The sequence below is a fragment of the Sylvia atricapilla genome, chromosome 1 (assembly GCF_009819655.1).
Source record: "Sylvia atricapilla isolate bSylAtr1 chromosome 1, bSylAtr1.pri, whole genome shotgun sequence".
Taxonomy (NCBI): Eukaryota; Metazoa; Chordata; class Aves; order Passeriformes; family Sylviidae; genus Sylvia; species Sylvia atricapilla.
Genome location: NC_089140.1, coordinates 6,414,489 through 6,439,868, shown reverse-complemented (window position 1 = coordinate 6,439,868; position 25,380 = coordinate 6,414,489). Strand labels below are relative to the sequence as shown.

Genomic DNA, 25,380 nt, shown 5'->3' with positions numbered 1-25,380 from the left:
CGGTGACAGCAGCCTCCGACTCTTCACCACTGGGAGCAAAAGGTCAAAAATTCTCTGTGGCAACGGACTCAGATCGTAAATAAAACAAGCTGCTGCTCTCGCTGATGGAGAATTTGTTTGGGCTTCCTGATTTTTTTTACTGTTTTTTTAAAAAGAACATCAAGGCAATAGAAGAAAAGGCCGAGCAAGGCTTCTGCACAATGTGGCTGCCACCACCAGTGTCACAGAAAAGCCCCACACACAGCTGGGAGCAGCTGTGCCAGCACTCCCTGCAGTCAGGGTGAACCAGACAGGCATAAAGGAAGCTGCAGCCCATCCTTTCACTTCAGCAAAGACTGGAATTTCAACACAGCCACCACGCAGGCTGCCATTGCTGCCAGTGAAAGGGCTCACCTGAGATGACACCATGTTCCAGCCCTGCCTGAGTGCAGGAGGCACCTGGGAACTGGGGGCAAGACTCCAACTGCTCCTGAGCACCAGGCTCCGCTGACCAAGGGGGCTGGCGCTGGTTTTAGAGACTTTTCATGGTAGGAAGGAGCTTGGCTGGTGTCTGACTTAATAACTCCCGTTGTAATGCTTCATCTGGAAGAACTTCAGCCAACTGGTTCTGCTTTTTAACCTGGTACCTGGTTCTCCCTGCCAGGGGCTCACTCCCTCCAGGACCAGTGCAGGAAGCAAAGCAGCTGCCCTGTGACCAGGCCACTCTTACCTGCTCCTTTGCCATCTTCCTTTTCTCCTTCCAGGTGCTGGCCAAACAGAGTCTGGCACAAGAAAATCTCTCTCAGAAAGATGTGGGTCTGTAAGTATTGCAGCACTGTCGTAACTTCACACTGCCCGAAAGGTCAGTAAGTGGATGCTGGAGTGTTGGTGCAGTTGGAGAATGTTTCTGCTGCCCAAGTGGAAGGGCAAGGCTGTCCTGGCACTGCTGAGGTCCAAACTGTGTGTTCCCTGGTCCCTGTGGAGTGGGAAACGAGGCCAGCCACGGTGCTAAGGAAAAATACACGGGGTAAGAGAAGCTTTTCTCTTCTGCAGCTTCCACACACTGAAGAAGCTGAGGCAGGAAGTCAAAGAAATAGTAGAATAAATGAAAACAGAGAAGTGGAGGAAAAAACTCAGAAATTATCTGTCAAGCCTTCCAAGATGTGAGGAAGGGAGGAAGGGAGTAAAAACAAGGGAAACTCAAATTGTCTGAAAATTATTTTGCATCAGTGTCTAAGCTGGTGCATTCTGGTCCAACAGCTACAAAGAGTAAAGCACATACAAGTTAATTAAAAAATGATACTTTTATTTTAAATGCAGCTACTGTCATGAGTCATCAAAATAGACTTTGCAATAGTTACTTTGTTTTAAATATGAGGTGACGAATGACAGCAAAGAAACTACATGAAATGTCCTAAAATTAAAAGAACTAAATTTAAATATTACAAATGACAATTATCAGAAGATGAAAGGGAATAAAAATATTTTTCCAGAAAAAGTAAAATAATTTTGGCCAGTAAACTCATACTAGAAATGTAAATTATTGAGATACTGCACATGAAATAGTCAAGGAGGACTCCTTTCTGTCATATTCATTTAGAAGACCCACAAAGCTGAAATCTCACCATTTAAATTACACTGCTCTAATGATTTCTCTTACTTAAAACCAGTCCAATACTCCAGGATCATCCAAGGAAACGATGATAAATTTCACTTCGTGCTGCAGTGGGGCTGCTGCTGCAGGGACCAGTGACCACCTGGACCCTGCCACGCTCAGCTCCTCAGGGCAGGGCATTTCCAGCAGGTCCTTCCATGGATGTGGCAGATGTAGCAGCCAAGGGCTCTGCACAAAACCCTCCAGAATGACTCCAGATGGTGGCCGAAGGGGAACCAGGGCTCAGCTGAACTCTCCTCGGCCACCCCCTCGCTGTCTCAGCTCTCAAAGTGCCACTGCTGAGGAAGGGACCCGTCGCAGATGGCCACGGTCACGTAGCCCTTGTGGCTCAGTGGATCCACCACCTTCAGGCACTGCCCCACGGAGACCTGGTACAGGCGGTTGTTCTTCTAGAGCAGACAGAAAGACACATGGGATTTATTTACTGAAACTTCTGTTCTCCATTGTCCAACTGGAGCTGAAAGTGATGCCCAAGGGGAGGGGATGCTCCTTCCTGACAGATGGGCCTTTCAGCAGCCTCCCTGACACTCCAGACCCACAGCAGCAGAGTACAGCACACCCCATAACCACATCCAGCCTTTGAAACAAAGGCTCTCACGTCCTCACAGGCCCCCAGTGTGGATTTTGTTTACACCAAGGTTTTTAATGAGGTGGAGGGATGATGAAACCCATTCCCCAGCACTCAGCAAAGAGAGAGCCCACTAGGCTGAGTGGGCACAGTCAGGTCATAGAATCCTAGAATGGTTTGAGTTGGGAGGGACCTTACAGATAAATCATTTAGGTACCAAACTCTCCTGCCATGGGCAGGGACACCTTCCACTAGACCAGGTTGCTCCAAGTCCCATACAACTTTGCTATGAACATTTCTAGGGATGGGGCACCCACAGCTTCTCTGAGCAACCTGTTCCAGCATCACACCAGCCTCACAGCAAAGAATTTCTTCCTAATATCTAACCTGAACTTGCCCTCTGTTAGTTTAAAGCCATTCCCCCTTGTCTTTTCACTCCATGCTCACACATGAAGTGCAGATTCCTCACCCCTGCCACAGGCAGCACCAACAGCCACATGGACCCACTGTCTGGCCATTTCCTCACTCCTGTAAAATCCCTACCCGCAAACACAAGCTGCAGAGTCTTCAATAACCTCTGCTCAGCAGAATTGTCCAGCTCACTATTCCCACTGCCCCTGGCAGTTGTAGCAGTGCTGGTGTCACACACAACCCTGGGCTCACACAGTATCTATCTCCACACCATCCTGGGCTGCAACAGGACTTGTGGGACTCCCCTTGGGAACTCGAGCTGCCAACCAGCAGCAGGTATGAACCTGGGACAGGCTGTGCAGAGCAAGGCTGGAAGCACCATTGGCAGTGCTGGCAGGACTCTCCCTCCCTTTGTTCAACCATGTTGGTGCTACAGACTTCCTGCTGGGCTGAGGGCATGTGAGGGGCAGCCTCTGAGTGAATACCCAGGAGACAATTCCATGTGCGAGCAGAACTGGCTCAGTTTTGTGGAATTGGCCACTCCAGGCTTTAACAATTAAACTAACGAGATCAATTACAGGGCAGAAGCAACTGCTCTGCCCTGTGCTTCTTCAAGCACTAAGCAGGAATCACCACATGGAGTCCTCCTGTCTCCCAGGCCTGCAAACACAACACAAGAAAGCTCTGGGGTAGATTTTGTTCTCTCTGGCATATCCCAGATGAGCCACAGTGCTGTGGGTGGCTGTGACTGGCAGAAGAAAGGCTCAGTGGAGCTGCAGAAACCTTTCCATGCTGCAAAGGGCCTGCATGCCCCAGTGCTCAGCAAAAGCCTTACTAAAACTGAAATGCAGCCATCAAAGCCTGTGCAACTTCTGTAGAGAATGTTTGAACCATGGGCTGGGCCTGGTACAGTGCAAGTGCCTTAGTACATCTGAGGTTTAATCACAATTAAACTCAACCCTGATGAGGATCCTGTTAGTGCTACATGGAGTACAAGTAATGAGCCATATGCCAGCCTCTGCACTCACCCCAAATGTCCACTGCTGAGAGCCACCGGAGCCGTGGCATTTCATCAGACGAGGGGGATCGGACGAGCGAGTTTCCGAAACGTCCAAGCAAAGCAGATTATTTAAAATCAGCTCATGATCCTCATTGTAAATCCAGACCTGGAAGAGAGAAGATAAAAAGACATTTATTGCAATGTTTCGGGGCGGTTTCCTTGAATCTTCTGTTCGCCTACAGAGGAGATGCTTCAACATCTGGACGTCAGAGATGGGCCTTGCAGTGAGGGGTGAGAGCAGGAATGCACTGGTTCATATCTGCAGCTTCAGCTGCAATTGGGGTCCTGAATTTACATGACAGAGGAGTTTCTCTGTGATCACACTGCAAACCACTGTCAGCCCCAGCAAGCAGCAAGGACACACTCGGGCCGTCAGTCTGTCCTCTCCCACATGCTGCTTGAGCAGAGCAGGTATTTCTACTCTTGGCACAGAAATGTGTCAGGCACCTTCAGCTGCTGCTGTTCATGCCCACACCCTGCTGGCTCTCAGCAAGGCACATCTGGCACAGCTGGATGTTCAGGGAAGCAGAAACAGCAGCCTGGTCCAACTGCAGGAGCTGCTGATTCTCCCTCCCTTGTTTAGCTCCTTCAGGGCTGCAAAGACTTGGGCCAACATCAGATCTGTGGAAGACCTGGAGCTCTCATAACCAACTCTGAATCCCAAGCCAGAAAGCAAAGAAATGAAGGAACTTGGGGGTGTGCACCTCAAAATATCCTGGGGTACAGAGGGGCAAGAGAAAAGAGAAGAAAGTAAATGGAAAATGTAGCAGTGCAGGGAAGATCCTGGGACCATCTGGCTCAACATCCAACAACAGCTATTCCAAATGCACAGTGGAGGAGCCCTGGCATTCACAGGGCAGCACTTCCCAGCCCCTGGAGTTACAGAGCAAGGCAACTCCCTTCCCCCTGACTTGTGAGCCTGTGAACAACAGGAGCTGAGCCCCTCATTCCTGTCCCTGAAGTACCTACAGACACACAAACTTCTTATGGTGTGCTCCTGTTCCATTTCTCACAGCTCAGTGCTTCAATTGCCATGCCCACTGTATAAGTAATCTTTTTTTATTTTTTAATTTTTTTTTTCATTAAGTCTGCAAGAGTTTCACACTCAGAGTATGGAATATCAAACTCCAGGCAGAAAAGTCAGGCACATAAATTTTGATTTGTCTCTTTTTTTGGCCTGTGAAACTAAAGCCAGCCTTCTGGAGGGTGCTGGGATTTGTGACACAGCCTCAGTTGGACAGCATGACTGGAAAGCACACAGCTCATTATCACAGTGACTACTAAAACACAAGGAAGGCCTCCTCAGAAGAAGTGTAGGGATCACATTAAAATTTGCCCCAACCTCAGGCATTTTGTGCCTTCTAAAATACTCTTTTCTGTTTAAACCCTGTCATGAAAAAGAAAGCATGGCAAGATTAAAGAGGGAGGAGAGAATAGAGAAATGGCAGGACTTGCCAGAGAATTACTTTTGGAAGAATAACGATGGAGCCAAATCCAAACAAGAGATGAACTGGTAAGAATGGAGAGAGAAGACTGCAGTGACACAGGGAACAGATCTTCAACCAAGAGCTGAGTAATGGCAAAGAACACAAGACAGTGGTTAAATCCAGTGTGATACTTCTCCAGAAAGGCTTACACAAGACAGCCAAAATTAATTTCAAATTAATTATGTGTTTAGTGCAGAAAACAAAGGAAAGAAGAAAAATAGGCCTAAATTTGGTTCCATCTAGATTAGAGTATCACTATGAATTTACAGATTATTAACAGATTCAAGCACTGGGAAAGCAGAGCCACCCCATGAGGTTTCTTTGTTACACAATTGCAAGCCTTAGCATATTCCAAAAAGCATTAACTAATTTTCTGCTGAAGACTAATTTTCTGATAGGATAATGTTCAGGTCTTGTTGCTAAAGGCTGTCAGCAGCAACAGCTCCATAAAGGAAAGAAACTCCTGGCAGGCAGCACAGTATCTAAAGTCTACAAGCAGAAAGGTGCTTCCCAGGATTTATGTCTCATTTCTGGGAGCTCTCTTATTTTATCCTCCTATGCATTTGCAAAAACAAAACAAAACCAAACAAGCCAACAAACCCAACCATTAAAAAATCTAATCTATTTAAAAAAATAGGATATTTTCAACATGCATGCACTTCCTAACTAGCAGAGTTAGGAGAGCATCACTGTGAAGACTTTGGGTTGTAAAACTGAGATTGTGTCCAGTTCCCACACTCAGGAAAGCAGCATCTTTAATTGCTGTCCCCCAGAGACACATAGCAATGATCTGCTCAAATGATGATCTACTCAATGATCAAACAAAATCAGTGAGATGCAATTAGAATATAATGAATCATTTCTGTTTTCAAATAAAACCTAAATGAAGATGTTACGGAAAAATCCCCTCTCCGTAATGAAATTTATCACATTTGTTGTTAAAGAAAACATTTAACTTGGTGAATGCTGTAGAACTGGCCTCTTTCTAGCAGCTTTTTCTCTCGACCTCTCAACACAGGCAACAGGTTCATGAAAGGTGCATGGACACCTTGAGGCAAGTGCACAGCATCTGCTACAGTAGATCTTGTGACCAAATAAATGGGAGGAGGTCTGATGTATGAGCTCTGTTAGTCTAAACTTCTTTTACACAGGTGCAGCTTAGGAAAAACTGGATGTTTAATTCAGATCCCTCAAAATGCAGTTCAAGCAATTTACAGATTTAAGACTGAGGCTTCCTAGGACTTCAGTACCTTCAGGACTTGACTTCATCCATGTGACTCAGACAAATCCCACAGCCTTCTCCTGAATTTCAAAATGATCTTAAATAAACCAGGAAACATCTGCCTGCCCTTTGGCTTTCAGAGATCAGTGGAGTGCAGCAAAGGCGTGGCTAGCCAACTGGCAAAGCTTCATGGACACACATTTTTTTCTGATCTGCAAATTTCATTAGTACTAGTGAAATACATTGAAAACGTTCAGTAAATACAAGACAGTAGCTACTGCAGAAACAGCCCTTTGTCTGAAACAAAATCCCTGCCACAACCCATGGATTATTCCAGTACTTCCATCAGTTACAATCTGTTGCTTAGCTTGGCATGGCTATATTATTCTGTCAGACAGTTTGTAAAAGACAAAAATTCAGCTTAGGAGCACAAAAAAGCTGTCTCAGCCCTGAGGAGGAGATGTGCCCAGCCATTTGCACCATCACATCCATCTGCAGATGCTTCAGCTCCTGTTATTATGGACAGCAGTGGCATCACAGCACCAAGCAGCCTGTGACAATCACCACAAGCAGCCAAGTGTGGTGGGCTGTAACCACTGTCTGAAGCTACTGCTACTCTGAAAATACCACATCCTCCTGAGGGTCATTCCCAAGCAGATATGTGACCTCTGCTCCACAGCTCAGTGCTCCACTAATGCTTCATGGCAAACATTAGAGGGACCAGAGAATTGTGCCTTCAGTAGTTCATGGAAAAGCAGCAAGATTGAATTTACACAACTTGACACTCACTCCAGACCTGTGCTGTGTCAGAAAAGCTAACTAATAGCCACACACAGAGAGAGAGAGAGAGATCTTACAGAAGAATAGCACATAGGAGCAAAACCTTGTAGAGCCTGAGTCTTGGACAACTTGTAAAGGACATATTCTTACACTTATTAAGTGCTACAGGAATATTAACAGACCTTTTCTGAAGTCCTGTGCTTGAGTACATTTTTTCAAGGTGCAGAGCACAGATGCCTCTTCTGTCACTTCAAACCTCTGTTCTGTAAGATTCCATCACCTCTTCCACTTGTGCTATTTCTAACAGGATTTTCATTACTTATTCCTAAATTTCTGTTCAGTCCCCAGAACTATCCCAGACTGTTTCTATTACAGCTAATGGAGCATCCTAGTTTTCATTATAACTTAAAGATATAATTTTTAATATGTTTTCTAGATAAGAGAACCACTTCCCTTGTTATTTTCTTTCTATAGAAAGAGAATAAGACATCATTTTCTTTAAGACATATAAGACATTATTCAGTCTTCATGTCAAGCCTGAGAAAACAGGAGTGTGATGTGCTTGACTAATTTTCACCTCTACATAATGATGACCATCTAAGTCAACTACAATGAAAAGGATTGCCCATAATATGCTGATACAATTGAAAGCTACAGAATACCTATTATTTCTTTTAAATCCAAGTTAAATGAGAATTTGAAATTCCTTAGCAGCCATGAAGGCTAGAGAAAACAAAGCAAGCATAAACCAAGGGCAAGACAGAATTGGTTTAAAGTCCCAAGACTTTAGAGAGGCTGGTCAGCTCTCACATGCATTCACCAGACCAAACACAGGCTTTTTTTCCTAGGACAAAGGCATTTTATAACAGATAATTCTAGAGCAAAACCAGCTGACAATGCCAACAAGTTGAGTGAAACAACAGCTAAAACCTTCCAATAGTCAGGATGCTTCTTGCTATTTTTATAAGCAGAAGCTGCTAAATAAGAATCATCTTTCTCTACATTGTCCTCACATATCTATAGCAAGATTGTTCAAGAGGTTATGACAGCAAGTTGGCTGAATGCACTCTTGGGATTTATTAGGAGAACAAAGTAAGTCTAATAGCAGAAACACAGTGCTGGTTGACATACTTGGTTGTAGAACAAAATCACTGAGAAAGAAGATAGCACAGCCAGGTTTTTTATGAGAACTAATTGCTAAATTTACCACTAGTAAGTAAACCAGATTCACGAGAAAAGAAGCCAAAGATCAACAATCAGAGCACAGATTTGTCTTTCTCAGCACCAAAGGGATAACTGAAGTTTAGTTTCCTGGATTAAAAAAAGTCAAAAAAGCTTTGATATGGAAAACCAAGAGAGTTTCTCCTTCAGGCATGTGGCACTTCAGTATGAGAAATATTGCAGCAAGGAGAAGGAAACCATAACTGTGTGGACATCATGCCCAGGCTTTCTCACCCAAAGACAGAATGGCTCAGCTTTGCACTGTAAATGTACAGTCACTTGGTGATGATGGTGCCCATTAGTTACTATTCCACTTACACAGCCTTTTATTAGCAAAGACTTGCTGACTGTCTTACAGCTAATGGAATAGAGCAAATAGGAAAACCTCCATTCCCATTCCAGCTTTAATTAATCCACCTTTAACACAGGAACTCGCAATTTGGTCACACTGATGATTTCTTAGTGCTCCAGAGGTGAAGGACAAGGATGTATTTGTACTTGCTCCTGTCTGACAGGAGCTGGACCTGAAGGCTGTGTCAAAAGCCAGCCACACTTATCCAGAGAACTGCAAACACCTCTCTGTCTTCCTCTGTCACACTCAGCTGGTGAGGCCACAAGCAGGAGGCAGATCTCATTAAGTGACAGTCCCAACAAAATGCTGTATGCTTTGTCACAAATCACTCTGCTTCCACTGCTGCAGTTTCCTTACCCTGGAAACTGTTGCCCGTGTCATAAAGCATCAAGTTAGTCCAGCACAACCCACCTTTACTAAAGCTATGCTGCTTTACATCCCATGCTCCATTTATCCTGTGGCTTTGATTAATTTTCTCTTTAGATCCAACCTAGCTTTTAGAATTGGGTCCCATGGGCTCCTAAATCATAATGTTCTCAGAGTAGGTCTTAGCTATGTAAGCCTTTATGGCATTAGCTGAAGATCTCTATCCTGGAGACTTTTTATCCAAGTCCTGAATTTCTGTCACCTGAAAGAAGTGAAAGAGCAAAGGCTTCATGTAGTAATACAAAAATCCTCATTAGGTTTTCACATCTATCCCTCATTTATCTCCACATCAGCAATTCACCTGTAGCCAAAGAATCTTCTGAATTCCTTTTATTTAACAACAAATCATTCATTTATCCCAAACTGCAGCCACTCCAGCAGCAGAGGACTGATTGTACAGTACACAAACACCAGCAGGGCAGGAAAGGGCTGCTTTAAATTCCAGTATGAGAAACCAACTGAAAGGGCTGCTACAAACGCTGAAGTGCCAATCAGTGGATTATTAACCCATCAGGAGCCATTTAGGGCAGCCTTCAGCCAAATACAGAGATTTATGCCATAAAGACAGGAGATTATAATATCCAACACTCAGCATCAGTAGGAGCTCCACAGTGTCCTTGGCCAGCCCTGTGGTTTGAATGATTCTGTAAGCAGGAGGAATTGTTGATGTTGATCTGTCTGCTGATGAGATGTCCCACCAGGGCACTCTGGCAGCAGGAAAACACATTGGTCATTTTAAAGACATGAATCAGTATTCAGTGGAATTGGGAATCTCCTACCTGGTTCTGATCGTTGTAGTCACATTCCCGAACCACCACCAGGCCTCCTTTCTGACTTGGGTGGCCCTGGGCAACCAGGCATTTGTTGGTTTGGAGGTGATACAGCTATGAAAGGAAAACAGTTTGATAGTCAGAGTGAGAAACAGCTCTAGCTCTCAAAGTGTGCTCAAAGCCCTAGATCCCCAGTGTGCTCAAAAAAAACTCAGATAACCCTTCCAGTAATTAAAAAAATCTTGCCTTTTAAAATACCATTCTGCTTTTCAGATAATTTGGAGAAAAAACTGCATTAAACAGTTCCAATTTGCTTTTTAATTACATCAAGATTTCTCTCTCTGCTACAAGTGCAGTACACACATCCTGGCTCAGCACATGCTGGCTCTACTCTGTCAAGCTTCTCTGTCCTCTTCACTCTCCACGGAAATCTGAGGTCCCACAAATTCTGCTCAGGAATATTGACTGTACTGCATAAACTGCATTTTACCATAGTTTAGCCTAAACATAGGTCTCCTCCTACAGCTTCTCTTCATGGAACAGGACCATCTCCCTGAGAAAGGAGAAGGAATTACTGAAATAAAAACAACGTCAGAGATTTATGTTGTTTGCAAGTTGATTTTCAAGAGCATTTACGTAACTGAAAAGCCACTGTTATCAGTGGTATTTTACTGATGGATCAGGGAGGAAGAGAACATTTTACAAACATCCAAATGCTCTTTTTGCTCTAATGCCCCACCTAGTCTGATTTAGGGGAATGGTGTATCAGAGGACTGAATTCAGCTCAGAAGCCTGTCCTGTGATGCAGAGCTGTAAGCACCTACCATCAAAGCAAACAAAGGAGCTCTCAGCAAGTTGGCAATCTCTCCTGATTTGAACAATGACACCCACCCTAAGAGACATCCAAGACATTTTCTGCTGTACAAAGTTTAGGTTGCTCTATTTCAAGAATCAAAAAAATCATTAAGATCTTGATGTATCCCCACAGAGATACTCAGGGAGACTAAACACCTCTAATTCTGGCTTTGAATTACACACATGCTCAGAACTAACTGTTTTCAGCCTGATTATTTTTCTTCCCCTGACATGGTGGGGATCAGGCTCTTCAGGCACCAAACACTGCCTGAACACTATGAGCTGAGAGATGGCAGGGCCTCAGATCTGACACCCACATTAAAAATACTTATTTCCAATCTGGAGCTGAATGTAGAGGAAAAAAAGAATTTACTGTTCTGCACTCCAGGCCAGGCTGATTAACTAGCCAGCTGAACTCTATTATGAAGACATCTATAGCTGTCTTGGCATTGCTATTGACTCTACAAATTTTTAGAAACCAAAATACACTTCCAGTAATAAAAGGAACAAATTGCTTGGTCACATTATAGCAACAATTAGCGCAAATACCAAACAACATTTTTCACTAAACACCATTTTTGGAAATAGCTGTCCCAAGGCACATCAACAATCGCCTTGGGCGCATCATCTTTGTCCTGTTCCCCACACACATCTAAAACGAATTACACAAAACATTCCAAGTAACATTTCCTCACACCCCAGATCTAGCACAGATCTCATTTTCATCATTCCTCACTCAACAGAAGGCTTTTAAACCATAGAGTACATGAGTTTTGTATGATTTTTGCCCTTTTTTTTAATTGGCCATGATGGCCAGCATTGGTTAACACTGTTAACAGCTGCAACCATTTGTGATCATTACATTTCTTCCCAGCTGTCAAACCACCACTTATCTGTGGCCCAATTAGTTTTTGAGAATAAACTGAGATTTGGAGTGATTCCTCCCAAATCCTAAAGAGTCTGGCATGCAGTGGTGACATTGGCTGATCATTCTGTTCCTTGCAGGCATCTGGAAATAGTTTATAGAACCATCAGAGCCAAAGCTGACTCTCTCATACGATGCTGGGTATAATTCTTGAACCCCACAGAACCAAGCCAAGGAACTGCATTTTTCTGCTTCTTTTCCCTGTTTCTTAAGGGGTGCACAGAGTTTTTCTCAAAATTAAACCATGGTAAATAACTGCTGGGAAGATTTAACCTTAAATGTTGATGAGATATTCAGATCCCTCAAGTAGATCTCTCCAACATCAACAACTCCTCGGTTAAATTTCTGTCTGAATGAAAGCAGAAAGCTATTAAATTTAAAAAAAAGGAGAAAAAAAGGTCTGACTAGGGGAGTAATAGCATCCAACAACTAGGGGAATGAGCCCATTGTATCAGTTTTATTCAGGGAAACCACATAACTAACTTCACAGCTTGGCAGCAATATTCCTACAAAAATACTGCACAAATTGAGGATTCCCAGAGAGCTGCTTCCAAGGAAAAGACCTAATGGTGTCAACAGGTCCTGCATGAACAAACACAGGTCCTCTTGACTCACTTCTTGCAGAACCAGCAATGGTCAGTAGCTACTGCAGCCAGTGTCCCCTGTGGGGACATCACTACTAAATGCTTCCAACCACTGAGCTAAAAGGGAACCTGCTATCCATAATCTCTGTGAACATGAAGCAGTGTATTCCAGAGTATTCTCTTCCACAGAGAAGACACTGAGAAAGTTGTCTTGGGTTTGAAATTATCCATTATTTTTGGGAAGCATAAAAAGCACACATCAAGTGAATCTGACTCTGGAAAGAGCAGAAGCAACTGTCTGGTGACTTTGCCTCCCTAAAAACCCATAAGCAAAGGTGTCAGAGCTAAGGCATGAATTTAATAATGATTTCTTTCATGAATACACATAAAAAGTCTCTCTTCTGTTCTACTTTGAAGAAAAAAGGAGAGGAGAAAAACTCCCTTTCTGTTCATTAGCTAACAGCCAAGACTAGAAAAGCCATCATCAGCTTCAGATGCAAATTTTCACCTTTGCAGAAAATTACCCAGAAAAAGCAATGAGTTTGGGAACTAATTACACTGTAGTCTTATCATAAACCAACAGAGCATGAATATTTGAGGCCAAATCTCTCTCTATCCAAATCTATCTTCAAAATCAACAGCCATGAAAACCATTCTAAAGACAGCAAAACTTCCTAACTCAGAACTTCCAGGTAAGAAACCTGATGGAACAGTATCTAGTCTGAGGATGACCTGAAATACAGATCAGACTGGAACTGATTTGACAAAAATCCTGTTATTTTCAAGACAGCTTGTTGCAAAACTCATGGACACAGACAATTTTTGTTGCATTTGAGTAAATCTTTAAGAAAAAAAGTCTCATAATAATTAACACACCAGAATTCTACATTTTTAAGTTCCTCTTACCCTTCCACGCTGGATTATTTTTGGTCGTTTCTGTGCTCTATTAATAAAAACTGGCTGTGGAGCTTTGGCATTGGGCCCAGATATTTGCATCTCAGGATAGATGTTATCTAAATACCACTTAAATGACTTGCAGTTCAATCTCTTCCTCAGTTCTACACGGTCGGTGATATTCCCATAGCTCCTCATCCTCAGCTCAGGTCTCAAAGCAAAATACTGCTCCTGTATTTAAGAAAAAAAGGTTGGGGAAAAGGGGAGAAGAATTTCAGATTACAATTTTTTTCCTGTTTCCAGAACTCCCAAAATTTCATTTCATTATGCTAGTGCTTTCAACCAGTAAGTTTGAAACTGGCAGTAGGAAATTGCAACACTTGGATTGTCACAGGAAGCAAGATTTAATCTTGCCTAACTCTGAGCTCATCTTTTTAACTGAGGGGTTTTTTTGACAAAGAGAATTCTTGGGTACAAATTTGCTGATCTTTTTTAGAAGCAGACTTGAGGAAGAAACAAATCAGTCCCTGACTTTATTCCATTGGCAATACAGGCTAAAATCAGTAAGTAAAAAACAGACACATGTATCATCAGCAGCCTCATCTGACTTAACTTCCTTGAAATTATTTTGATTGTTCAATGAATTGTTTCCATTGTTGTGGGATTCCAGTGTGTGTTGTCTTGCAGAGTTCCCAGCCTTCTAACTTTACAAATGATCAGGGTAAAACCATTCCAGAATAGACCTATAAACGGGACTAATATAATGAAATTCAGTGGGATCACACCTTATTCATGTGAATAATGAGAACTGTCACTGGCATTTCTGGGAAGTCCGGTTCTTTCCATTCATCTGCACCATCTCCAAAAAGGCTCCCACAGTGTTATTTTTTTCACATTCTATTTTATGATGATACTCAGAATCTTACAGGTTAGGTGAAGACAGATTAAGATTCCAAGCCAATCTCATGTTTGACTCCTGTGCAGAGACTATGGGAACAAACATGAACTCATGAATGGACGTGGCACAAATCCTATTGCTAAAACTAGAAAAAAAATCCCCTTTCAGCATTTAATTCCAGGTAGATTTACAGAGCCTACAGAAAAGGCACTGTATTTGCACAATAATTTGTTTACTAGGTGCCATTTAGAATTCAGTTTTCAGGGCAGTGAACCATGGTGTTTTGCTGGATTCATCTCTGGAAGGTATCTGGAATCTACCCACCATGATGTGGTTCTGACAGTTTTCAATTATTTCTTGCCATCTGATACTCAGATGACAGACAGCATCACCTCTGGACAAGTTACATATCTCTCCTCATCAAGATCCTTGAGTATTTGGATGTGCTCGATGTATCACTGCTATTTTAACAGCAAAGGAAGGAGAAGTGTGTATTTGGTGTACACACATACTAGTGACTGTTGGCCAGCTCCAAGGAAGTTTGGAGACAAATCTGACATCACTATCTGGTCTGCTTCAAAAAGTAGCTCTGCTATTCCAATTTCCTCTTTCCTGGTTGAAGTTCAAATGTTGGTATCCTACCTTTCATGTGTTATTTATTACCACTGTATACATGAACTTATACTTTAGCATTTTGCTTTCGACAGTTATTAAAATTTTGCTGAATCATGTCCCTTATGCCATTTCATTTATTAAATACTGATATTTACTCCTTTAAGTCTTATCTTTGTACTGTGCATTGTTAGATTGCTTTGGTAAATTATACTTGCCCTAAATATTTGCATTATTCTTATAAAAACAAAAATATTTCCAAGCTTGTCTTCCATATATTCTCTGGCAGCTATCAGAGAATCAGACCAGAAACAGCTGGAAAAGCTCTGGACACAAATCTGATAAGAAACTGCTAGAATCAGCAGTTCAAGTGTTTGTTGGATAAAGCAGTTCAGCTGGAAATTATAAGAAAGAATCAAGTCCAAGCTTCAGAGAAAGCCGTCATTAATCACAAAACAACTGCCCAGACATTGGTAAAAGGAAAAGTGATAGATCAGAACTACCAAAGCATTACAGAGATGGAGAATGGAGATAAAACTTAATGGCCTCTAATAGGTTCCTCGAACTTAAGATCAAGATAAAAGATGGGGAATGAAACATAAACCTCCAAAGAATATAAAATTAATAAAATATGTCTTGTATAGAAATTGTAGGGACCACAGGAGCTGAGCACACTGCAAATCCTATGGCCTCAGAGGGCAAAAAGTCATTAAACATCTCAGAGATGAGGGACTCAGAAACACCTCATTTGTGTTTAAAAGCATCAGTATCAAGATCTGAAGACAAGGAAGGAATACACTTGCCCTCGAATCCAGAAGTTAATCCTGATTGCTCTTCCAGGGCAAGACAGACTAAGAAAGAGACTGCTAATTAAAACAGAAAAGAAACAAGCAGCCAAAAAAATCCCTGTCTCACCAACATGGAAACTACCTGAAGGCACAGTACTCGGCTGCTGCATAATACTGCTTTGGACACAAAGCAATGCAGAGCTTACAAAAGCTCATCCATCATATTTTACTTCACTAAAAAGGCATAAAACTCAATCCCCTGCAGGCAGTAAAGTAACAATTAGGAGACTTGAGCACTCAAAAGCCAAATAACGATTTTACAGAATTTAGAAGTTCAGACTACAGAAGGAAGACCCCATCAGAGGCGTAACAGATCCCACTGTGACAGTTTTTTGACAAACAAGACAGTTAATAACCATTTAATAACCTTATTTCATGACCTAGGACAGTCTCTCACCTTGTATTCATCCATCCACACATGTGCCAGCCTCAGTGAGTTGTGAGCCATAGTGTCCTGTCCCCCAGGGGAGCCATAGGGACGCCTCTTACGGAAAATGTGTCCCACCCTGGAGCAGGGGATGATCAGGAGTCTGCCACCACACATCCAGATCTGTCCACAAAAACATAGAACATATTCAGATTGCTCACTCACTTCTCCCCTTCTTCAAGGGATACCTCAGTAGGGCTATCCATTATGCAGGATTAGGGGTCAGCAATGTTGGCCTTCATGTCATGTTTTCTGACAAATTAGATTTTTAGATCTCCACGTTACAAAAGATTATTTTTCTCATATGACTACATTTTCCACGAGACACATCATGGTTTTCAAGTGACAAACGGAAAATTTTCTGAAATGTTTTGCTCTAATGACCTATCAGAAAAGACTGGGATATATGGGATAGGACTCATCCTGTAGATTAAGTTACCTAAATTCATTTACCTGTGTGAAAATTGTCCACAATTCTGTGGCCAATCTTCGTTATCAAGTGAGCCTGGAGAGCTTTTCAACTAAGTATGAAATCTTATTGGAGAGAGCTGTTTGTTTCTGTTAACATAGGGGAACTCAGAAACACTGTTCCCACTCAGATGCTACATTTAGGAGTCTTCATCTGTGGCACCTACATTTTATTTACACACTACTTCCATTTCTTTTTTTAAAATTTCTTTTTTAACTTCATCTTTCAGCAAATTACCAGCACTGGCCCTTATAATCAAGTCACTTTTAAAACTCCTTCTAGACAAGATAAACACTCCCCTGCTTTCCAAGCCTCCCCAAAGAGATGGGGACTTCCAGAGGCTCTGAGTTCTCTGAATGTGCTCCAGTTTTTCAAAGCCTTTTATTGAAACTGTGTATTACAAGATAACAATAATAATTTCCTCACTCTCCACACACTTCTACCCAGATACCTAAAGATTACATTTGTAATGAAAATTGCAAGATTTTATTTATTCAGTACACACTCCTTCAAAGTCACTCAAATGTATGAAATTCCAGTTCTTATTTGTGAACTCTAATCTTGATTTCTCTAATTGACAGATTCTCTAAAATTTTGGGAGTTGTGTGTCTAGTTTTATGTTTGGTTTTTTAATACTAACTTCACATTTTAATCTCCTTTTCATATCTGTCATGATAGCATATAATTTTCAGGCAGACTCTTGTCAAACCTGTTGATGAATGCCCTTTACAAAAGTAAAGAGATAAGAATGACATGAAGCACAGTAAGTTGTTTTTCTTTCAGTGGAGTGACAGGGAAGATGAGAGAAAATATAGGAAGCCCAATGCAGCACCATTTTCAGATTGAAATGAAGGGCATTTTAAATATGATTTACTCCTTTTTCCAACCAAGATGACTCCTCTACACGACTCTTAATTTAGTTCCAGAAAACTTTACATTTCCAGGTCCTCAAAAAGGAAGCTGAACTCTCCAAGGAAATACACCTAAGCAATATCTTAGCAATACTGCTGTGAGCCACACATCTCTAATCAACTTGTGAAATTCAGCAGATACTGCCCATAAACTAATTTTAAAAACTTGCATAATTCTTCTTTTCCTATGCTTCTTTCCAGCTATTATGAAATGCTCCACCACCAAACCGAGAAAAAGCCACAAACATTCAACTCCAGAGCTGTAAATTCTCTGATTACCCGAAAAGATATTTCCAGGTTTTCCCCTCCCCAGATGTCCATGCCACTGTCGTACTGCCCAAGCTCATTGAAGTACTCACGATCCATGGCAAACAGCCCTCCAGCCATGGTGGGTGACCTAAAAAGGTACAAGGAAAGAAGTTCATTTTCTTTTAAAGAGATGGGAAAAAACCTAAAGTCCAAATTTATAAACTGACATAACTCAATTTAAATCCTTCAGTCACTTAGACATGAATTCTAGTCTCAAAGCATTTTCAAAAGCAGATCTGTAAGTGATATTTGTCATCTTCCATTGTTGCAATACCTATAAATCTTACTTCTTTACCTGGTAAAACTGAGGAAAAGGGATAGGACAGAGAAAGAGGAACAACAAATGCCAGAGGCAGCTTTGTTTCATCACTGACTCAATTATCAGTTTACTGGCAAGTTATTTACAGTTTGTGTATTTATACAGATGGTCCCTCTGGCATTTCCCAGTTTTTCACCTTGCCTCTATGTTACTAGAATGTGTTCTATTCTGTAAAAATCTGCATATGATCCACACTCTTCAGTGTCTAGATTGAATTCCTACTGTATCACTACACTGGAATATGTGGATTATACAAGACTTTAACAGAGTAAAAACACTACATAAAAAAGCATGGTATGATAGTTGGAACGTCCAATGGGCAGGAAAAAGGCTTTTTCCCATCCTTGCAAAATAAAACCCCTGTGATGAAACTAAGTCTAGGTCAAGATTTCATTGCTTCTTCTCTCACAAATTTCTACTACAGTTTCTGTCACCTTAAAAAACTGGTTGTTCTCAGTTTTCCCACTCTGACACCAAAATGCTTCATTGTGGAAGATCTCTAAAATGCAACACTTTCTGTTGGATGGAAAGCCATTTTCAGGGTTAAATAGCAATCTAAGATCCTTTTTTAAAGGAGGCAGAGACCTTTAGGTAGGAAATGTCATTCATACTCTGAAAAGGTAATCTTTTCAGATTATTACACTTGCTTTAACTATAAAGTTCTCTGTCTTATTAGCATAGGACTTTTTCATAAAAGTGAGTTGAAGGAAAGCAACAACAGTGTTGAACACAGCAACAGCTAAGCTTCAGCCACTGACCAAATCAAATGTGAGAATAGCTCTTAGCAGAATATGGATTTTAACACTTAGTGCTGATTCTCCACTCAGATTTTTTCAGTCTGTCCTTTACTTCTGGGTTCAGAAACTGCCACTCTCCAAACAAGCTGGTCAAACTGTTAAATAATTTAATAATTTTCCTGGCTTCTCAGAGAAAATCTTGGGATGGGGAGACATGGGAAGGCCAACTGCAGAGCTGCCAGATGACAGCAGAGAACCTTGTGCTGGAACTGTTTGTGGCAGCAGAAATGCTCTTCCTTTACCATCCAAAAGAGAATGAGAGAGAAGTGAAAACACACCCAATTTCTAATTCACTTGGCAAATCTTATCCACAAGGAGTCAGTTTGTAAAAAAGGGGAAGTTCCTCCACCTGACAAACCTGAATTCTGTACTGAGATTGATACCTGCATCTAAAGAAAGCAAGGTGAGCTATTGCCTTTGCTATAGCAGCTCTGGTTCTTTGGGGATTCACTTGGGACAGTTCTATTCTTGTGTCTGAACTATCCATGTCTGCTCCTAATGAAAAATGCTTGCTGACACCATTTTACATCAGCTACACATCCACTAGAACCAGATATTGCCACTAGAACCAGATTTTGCCAATTCTGTACAGGTCACACAGCCATCAATGGTTAAAAGATAAGGAAGGTAACTTTCAAGTCCCAGTGTTGAGCTTCACAGAGACTTTCGTTTCAAAACAACTCTCAAAAGAGAGCAAAACCAAATTCCTATTACCACAAACAGATTTTCACAATCCAGTAATTCCTTTAGCATTTCATCACAGAGATTATACAGTTTGTATTAGTGGGATACGTAGGCCACTCCTAGAACAAAGGCAGTATCGAAATTATCATTAAGCCAAGCACATCAACAGACTGGAAACAAACATCAATGCACAGCTCAAAAGTGAAACTATTGGACAGATTTAATACAGACTACCATAAGCTCCCTTAGAATTTCGTCTTCAGCAAAAGCTGCTACTGTATAAGCATTGTCTACAAGTGTGCTTTCTTGACCTATTAAGACAGATATATCTAATTCATGATTAAATGCAAGAAATCAAAGTGAAATAGTTTTGGTTACTATTCCCTAAGTGAAATAAACAAGTCAGATATTTGACACCTTAGGCACCTGCTCCTAAACTTGCACAGCGAGAGAACATTCCCTAGCGCATTCAAGCGCCCCTGATCATCCCGGTGTGACACAGCTTTTCCCCCAGAGGAGGAGCCTTACTTGATTGGAGCAGTGGCTCCCTCGGGTCCTTCCAGCTCTGCCAGAGGGACGAGGTCCCATTTGAAGTGCAGGCCCCAGTTGAAGCCACCACGCACCACGGGGGACGAGCTGTAGGCCAGGGTGTCGGCGCTGATGATGTCGATCACGGGGCACACCACGGTCCTGCGGTCCTCCCTGATGGGCGTCAGCAGAGGCTGCAGCCACATCTCGTTCACCTCACAGTGACTGTCCAGGAACACCAGCACCTTCCCTGCAGGGCACACACAGCAAAGACCCACGGCGCCGTGAACACAAACGTTTGTGCGTTCACATTTGTGCGTTCGGCAAAGCGATACCTGGTCATCGACATGGAAATACCTGCCACAGTCAGTAAGAGCAGTTTGATCTGTGACACACTCTCATGCTCACTTGGTCTAAAAAGGCACCAGCATCTTCATGACACAACATAAAACGTGTGTGACATTAGAATAACGTGGAAGAGATGGGAAACAGCTTTAAAGTAAACAACTTTGGAGCATAACAAGTCACCCCACAGGCAGTATTTGACTAGGCACGGGGATAGAACTCCTGCAGTTCAGAAGAGAAAAATACTTAAAATTGCACTAACTGAAATGAATTTTAGCACAGCTTGGAAAGTGCAAGCACAATCTTCGCTCTGGATTATACAGTGCTAATGAGTAAACACCAATTAAGAGATTTATCTGCCACTCAAAATTGTTTAAGAAAGTAGCACACACTTTCTCAGATACCAGAGAATTTAACTGAAAGCACATTCTGGTAAAGGCTGTTTATAAAGCACCAAATATTGGTTTTCCCAATTAACACTCACTCAAGAGAAGTGTTTAATGCTCAAATCTAATAGCAATCTAACATTGCTATTAGATTTGAGCATTAAAAACAAAATCAGTGTACTTTAAAAAGAAGCAGATTTCATTTTAGAGCAGAAGTTTGCACATATAAAACATGCAGAAAATATTCTGCAACTACCGTATCTTGACCACATGGAGGTGCTCCTGAGACAACATTATTTTAGGGCAAGAATAGGAAAAACTCAACATTGTCTCACTAATACTGTAGCCATTGTTTGAGATACAGTGCAAGGGAAGGTTTGGCATGATAACTTGTGTTCCTAACTTTCAATAAAATGAGTTACTTTTTTAGAGCACTATACTGGTTTTCTTTCAAAATTTCACTTACCCACTCTAAAAAATGTATCTAATTTTATTGAAAGCAAATGTCTCCAGGAAAAAAAAAAAGGAAAGAATCAACTGCTGAGACACTCAAAGTATCTCAAGCTTTAAACACCACTCGTATGTGGATCCAAATTTGCAGTCATCATTGGAGGTAGTGCAGGGGAAGAAAGATTTGGGATAATGCTAAATTGTACAGCTTAGAGTGTGGCATGACATGCAGAGCCCCTTCAGGGGGCTAAATTAATCACAGGTCAAACATCCAACATTGGAAAAGCTGCACTACAAAAAGAGAAGTCACCCAATCAACTTATCATCAAATAATGCAAGGAGAAGAGAAAAAGCAAGTGTACCTGTGGCATGAGAGGCTCCAACCATCCTTCCCCTGATCAAGCCTTCCCTCTTCTCATTTCTTACCAATTTTGTGCTTTTGGGAAGCTGAGTTTTAACATATTCACTCAAGTCTTTTTTCAAGTCAGCTGAAAAAAGGAAAACACAAGTTCAACAACAGGACAGAAATTCTGAAAGCTCTATTTAAAATCTCAAGGCATTTAACCTAAAAACAGCCAAAACCTTGATAAAAACAGCGGAGCTTCAAATCAAGAGTACCATGAGGGCAGTCAGTCATCCCACATCCTACACTTCCCCTCCAATGCCTTTAGTACATTACTCAAGTTAACTGGAACTACTAGACTCAAAAAAATTTTGCTGTTTAAAGAAACACATTTCCAAGTTCTTCTCATGATGACTGGCATTTGAGACAGATGCAATCAACATTTCATGCAGGCAGATGATTTAAATTATTACTGGGTTTTTTCCACACATGAAAACAAATGCTGACAGGTTTCAGAAGAAGCAGGAAGACACCTTTTATTACCTGTGCCTGCTTCACTGACAGAACAACAGATACCAAGTACAACTCACTCACAGCTGGTTGCTTTTCTAAAACCCAAAAGGATCAAAGATCCTGCTGGCAAGCCTGTGCTTTTGAAGGAGTGCAGAGTTCACTGGAGTCTATGGGCACTATACTGTAACTTAGCTAACATCAATGGCAATTTTAAGAGTAACAATACTTCTTTCACCCAAGGTCAGTGGTTTCTAACATTAAAGCAGAACTACTGAAGAGAAGATGGAGACATAAAGACTGAAGTAATGGAAAAGCATAAGTTAATAAGCTTATGGAGAAATAAAGAATATAAAATGTGAAAGAAAAACAAAAACCCAACTGAGACTTCGTAGAGAACCTTGGTGTAGAGAGGCAGACAGACTTCTGTCAGAGGATATGCCAAAATAAACATTATTCTGATGAATGTCAGCTCAAACATTAAAGTTGCTGTTAACAAGATTAAATGCCAATGGAATATATGTGGAAATTAGAGCTGCAACCTTAAGGAGGAATAAGAACTTTCAGGCAGGAGATTCCCAGGTGCAATTCCAAATGTTAAGATCTCAGCCTTTGCACTGCAAGGAAATGTGGTGGATCAGAAGGGAGAAGGTAATGCACAGCAAGTAGGATGCTAGAGAATACTCCAGGACAAAGGAAACTCTCTGGGGAGATACAGACAGAATTCATTTAGGTCACAGGAATTCTCTCCCCGGTCTAGAATAATGACATCATACGCCAGAGATAGAAGGGAAGATGTTTTCAGAGAAAATCTCCTAGAAATTTGATTAAATAATCTCTTAAAGTGCCACCCAAATGAGATGCCCAGACAAGCAGGGCAGATTTGCAAACCTAAAATAAAATAGTGTTTGAATCATTCTTCACCTGATTCATTATAGCAAGAGAAGAACAGTGTACACCTGCAGAAACAATAGGCCAGCACAAAGCAGAAAAGCTCAATTATCAAATTCAACTCTTACAGCAGATGAGGCAAATAAATGAGAAAAGTTTCACATCCGCAAACTTCTGAAAAGAATAGAAAAAAAAATAAAATAAAGGATGTCACATCCATACCAGGAGCTAAACCAGGTCCACAACATCAGCTTGAGCAGCAGAATGTAAGGGCCAGTAGAATTCTGACCCACACAAAACGGCATTCTGCTGGCAACTGGGTCCATAGCACAGATCATTCTTAACAGGCAGGTTTGTCTCAGAAACATTTTGGGATTTTTGCTATTGATGGGGTTTTGTGTGTTACCTTCATGTCCACTGGGAACACTGATTACTTCTGATATAACCCAAAAAATTGCTTCAATCCAGCCTGTCTGAGAAATTTTGCCCCAAAGAGAGAATTGCACCCTTTTAGCCAAAATTCTTTTAGGCATTACCTTCTTCCATTTCTATGCAACAAAAACAAAATGGGCCCAAGGATGGTAGCCTGGAGTGTTATTATTTTAAACTATTCTAAACTACTGAGTTGCAGACAATTGGCTTCTTTTCTGTTCTTCAATCTCTCCTTCTACCCAGAAGAATGCCTCCAGTAACAGCCTTCAAAACACATCCTCAGGCTTTTCCATCACAGGTTAAGGCTAAATCAGAGAGAAAGAGGTTATACCAGAAAAAGAAAAAGAAATCCTGCCTTTCAGGGAATGGAAAAAAAAATACAACAGTGGGCTTGGCTGAGCCATGGCAATGCCTGCTTAGCTAGTAAAACTGTTGATGACTGAGTTTAAGAAGCTTTTTGAGGCAAAAGTAGGTGCAAAGGCCCAAGGTTTGCACAACAGCACTGATGTGTAGCACAGCTCTCATATTTGCAGGAGAAGAACTAGAGAGAATTTAATCTAGAACACTACTTCAGACAGCAGGCAATGGAAGGAAAATTAATATTTAATTAAAAAAACAAAATGAAGAGTCATAACGATCAAGCAATCTGCTTGAGCTCATGACATCTATAGCACAGCTAAAGTTTTTATCCATTTCCTCAGTTCCCAAACCATCCCCAGTCCCCACCTTTCTTCTGCTGTAAGAACCCATCCATTAAAATTAAGCAGCAGCAAAAACATAAGATCATTAGCAATAGGAGCAGTGATGGTAAACAATACCTCCTCCTGCCTTTGGCTTCAGAACAAGTTAATTTGAAGTCAGAAATACCAAAATAGCTACTTGAATGTTTTGAACTTAATTTGGTTCAAATTCACTAATTGCTTCACTTTAACAACAGGCCAGAAGAGTGATGTTATTACTGCCTCAACACAGGCATCAATCAAATGCATCCTCACATTCAAAAGACTGAGTTTTGAAGTAAGGCAAGCTCTGAATACAAAACAAATTGCACAAGACACTTTAGAGCAAGGCATATGCTCCCAAAACACAAAACAAAACAAGCTTTTAAATAACTACACGTTCTTATCAGCAAAGAGCAGTGTTTGATCTTTGTTCTCACTTGTATCTCGACATTTGATCTGACCTCAGAGAAATCAACTTCCAGCATAACAAGAGAATGCCATTCTACAGTAGAAGTGTCTAATCAGTCTCTTGGAGCAAGTGAGACCTTAAACCAGAAACCAAAAAATGAGACCAAGGGAACTATAATTACACATATTAAATAAAAATACAACCTAAAAATAATTTTGAAAATGCAAAAACTTGTATAGAGGCGAGCAGGGAACTTGCAGAGACCTGCTGGCAAGAACTGCTATGCTAACACATTCCTCAACAGGAATTTGGCTTTTGAAGGGCCAAAACGAAAGGCTTTTGGAGGGCCATGCTTGAATTGCGTGTCTGCCTCTGCCTTGTCCATCAATCTAGAGAAAAGCAGCAATCCTGAAACAGGAGCAAAGCAGCTCTGCAGGGTCCCTCCACGGCTGCTCTGCAGGGCCAGGACAGTCACTCCGGTGTGGCCACAAGGGGCTGTTGGAGAGCCACGCTGAGCCCCGGCACCAAATGCTGAGCAAGTACAAAACTCGGCACTGTTTCCACCCTGCCACAGCGACCCATCGGTGACACTGCAGCCGGGAGTGTCCGTGTGCCTCCAGCTCCTTTCGGATGCGTGCAGCGAGGAGTGGCCTCTCTGCCATCTGCTCAGAGCAGCCCAAGCAAGGAACTACTAAGAAAACCCAAACTATTAACAACTGCTTCATGGCCCCCATTGATCAGTGTGTGCAAGACATAAGCACCTCTCCTGTGAGGGCAGGGGAAAACTGGGGCTGTTCAGCCTGGTGAAGAGAAGGTGGAGACCTCATTGCAACCTTCCTGCATCTGAAGGAACCCTACAGGGAGGCTGAAGAGGGGACTCA

At 41.7% G+C, this 25,380-nt stretch overlaps 1 protein-coding gene and 1 long non-coding RNA gene across 4 annotated transcripts in view; both read right to left on the bottom strand.

The window, feature by feature from the left end:
* The window catches only part of LOC136358485 (uncharacterized), a 1,172,843-nt gene that overhangs the window by 1,125,717 nt on the left and 21,746 nt on the right, over nucleotides 1–25,380 (bottom strand). The gene's annotated exons all lie outside the window — the stretch shown is intronic.
* Nucleotides 1,269–25,380, bottom strand: part of GALNT11 (polypeptide N-acetylgalactosaminyltransferase 11) — a 46,966-nt gene continuing 22,854 nt past the window's right edge. For all 3 annotated transcript variants that reach the window (XM_066314362.1, XM_066314367.1, XM_066314372.1), the window contains exons 5-12: nucleotides 21,555–21,680; nucleotides 20,012–20,261; nucleotides 17,654–17,771; nucleotides 15,965–16,117; nucleotides 13,222–13,440; nucleotides 9,961–10,065; nucleotides 3,662–3,799; nucleotides 1,269–2,043 (exon numbers count right to left, since the gene is read on the bottom strand). In XM_066314362.1, the coding sequence (XP_066170459.1) occupies nucleotides 1,912–2,043; nucleotides 3,662–3,799; nucleotides 9,961–10,065; nucleotides 13,222–13,440; nucleotides 15,965–16,117; nucleotides 17,654–17,771; nucleotides 20,012–20,261; nucleotides 21,555–21,680 (1,241 nt within the window). In that variant the 3' untranslated portion in view covers nucleotides 1,269–1,911. The remainder of the gene's footprint in view (nucleotides 2,044–3,661; nucleotides 3,800–9,960; nucleotides 10,066–13,221; nucleotides 13,441–15,964; nucleotides 16,118–17,653; nucleotides 17,772–20,011; nucleotides 20,262–21,554; nucleotides 21,681–25,380) is intronic.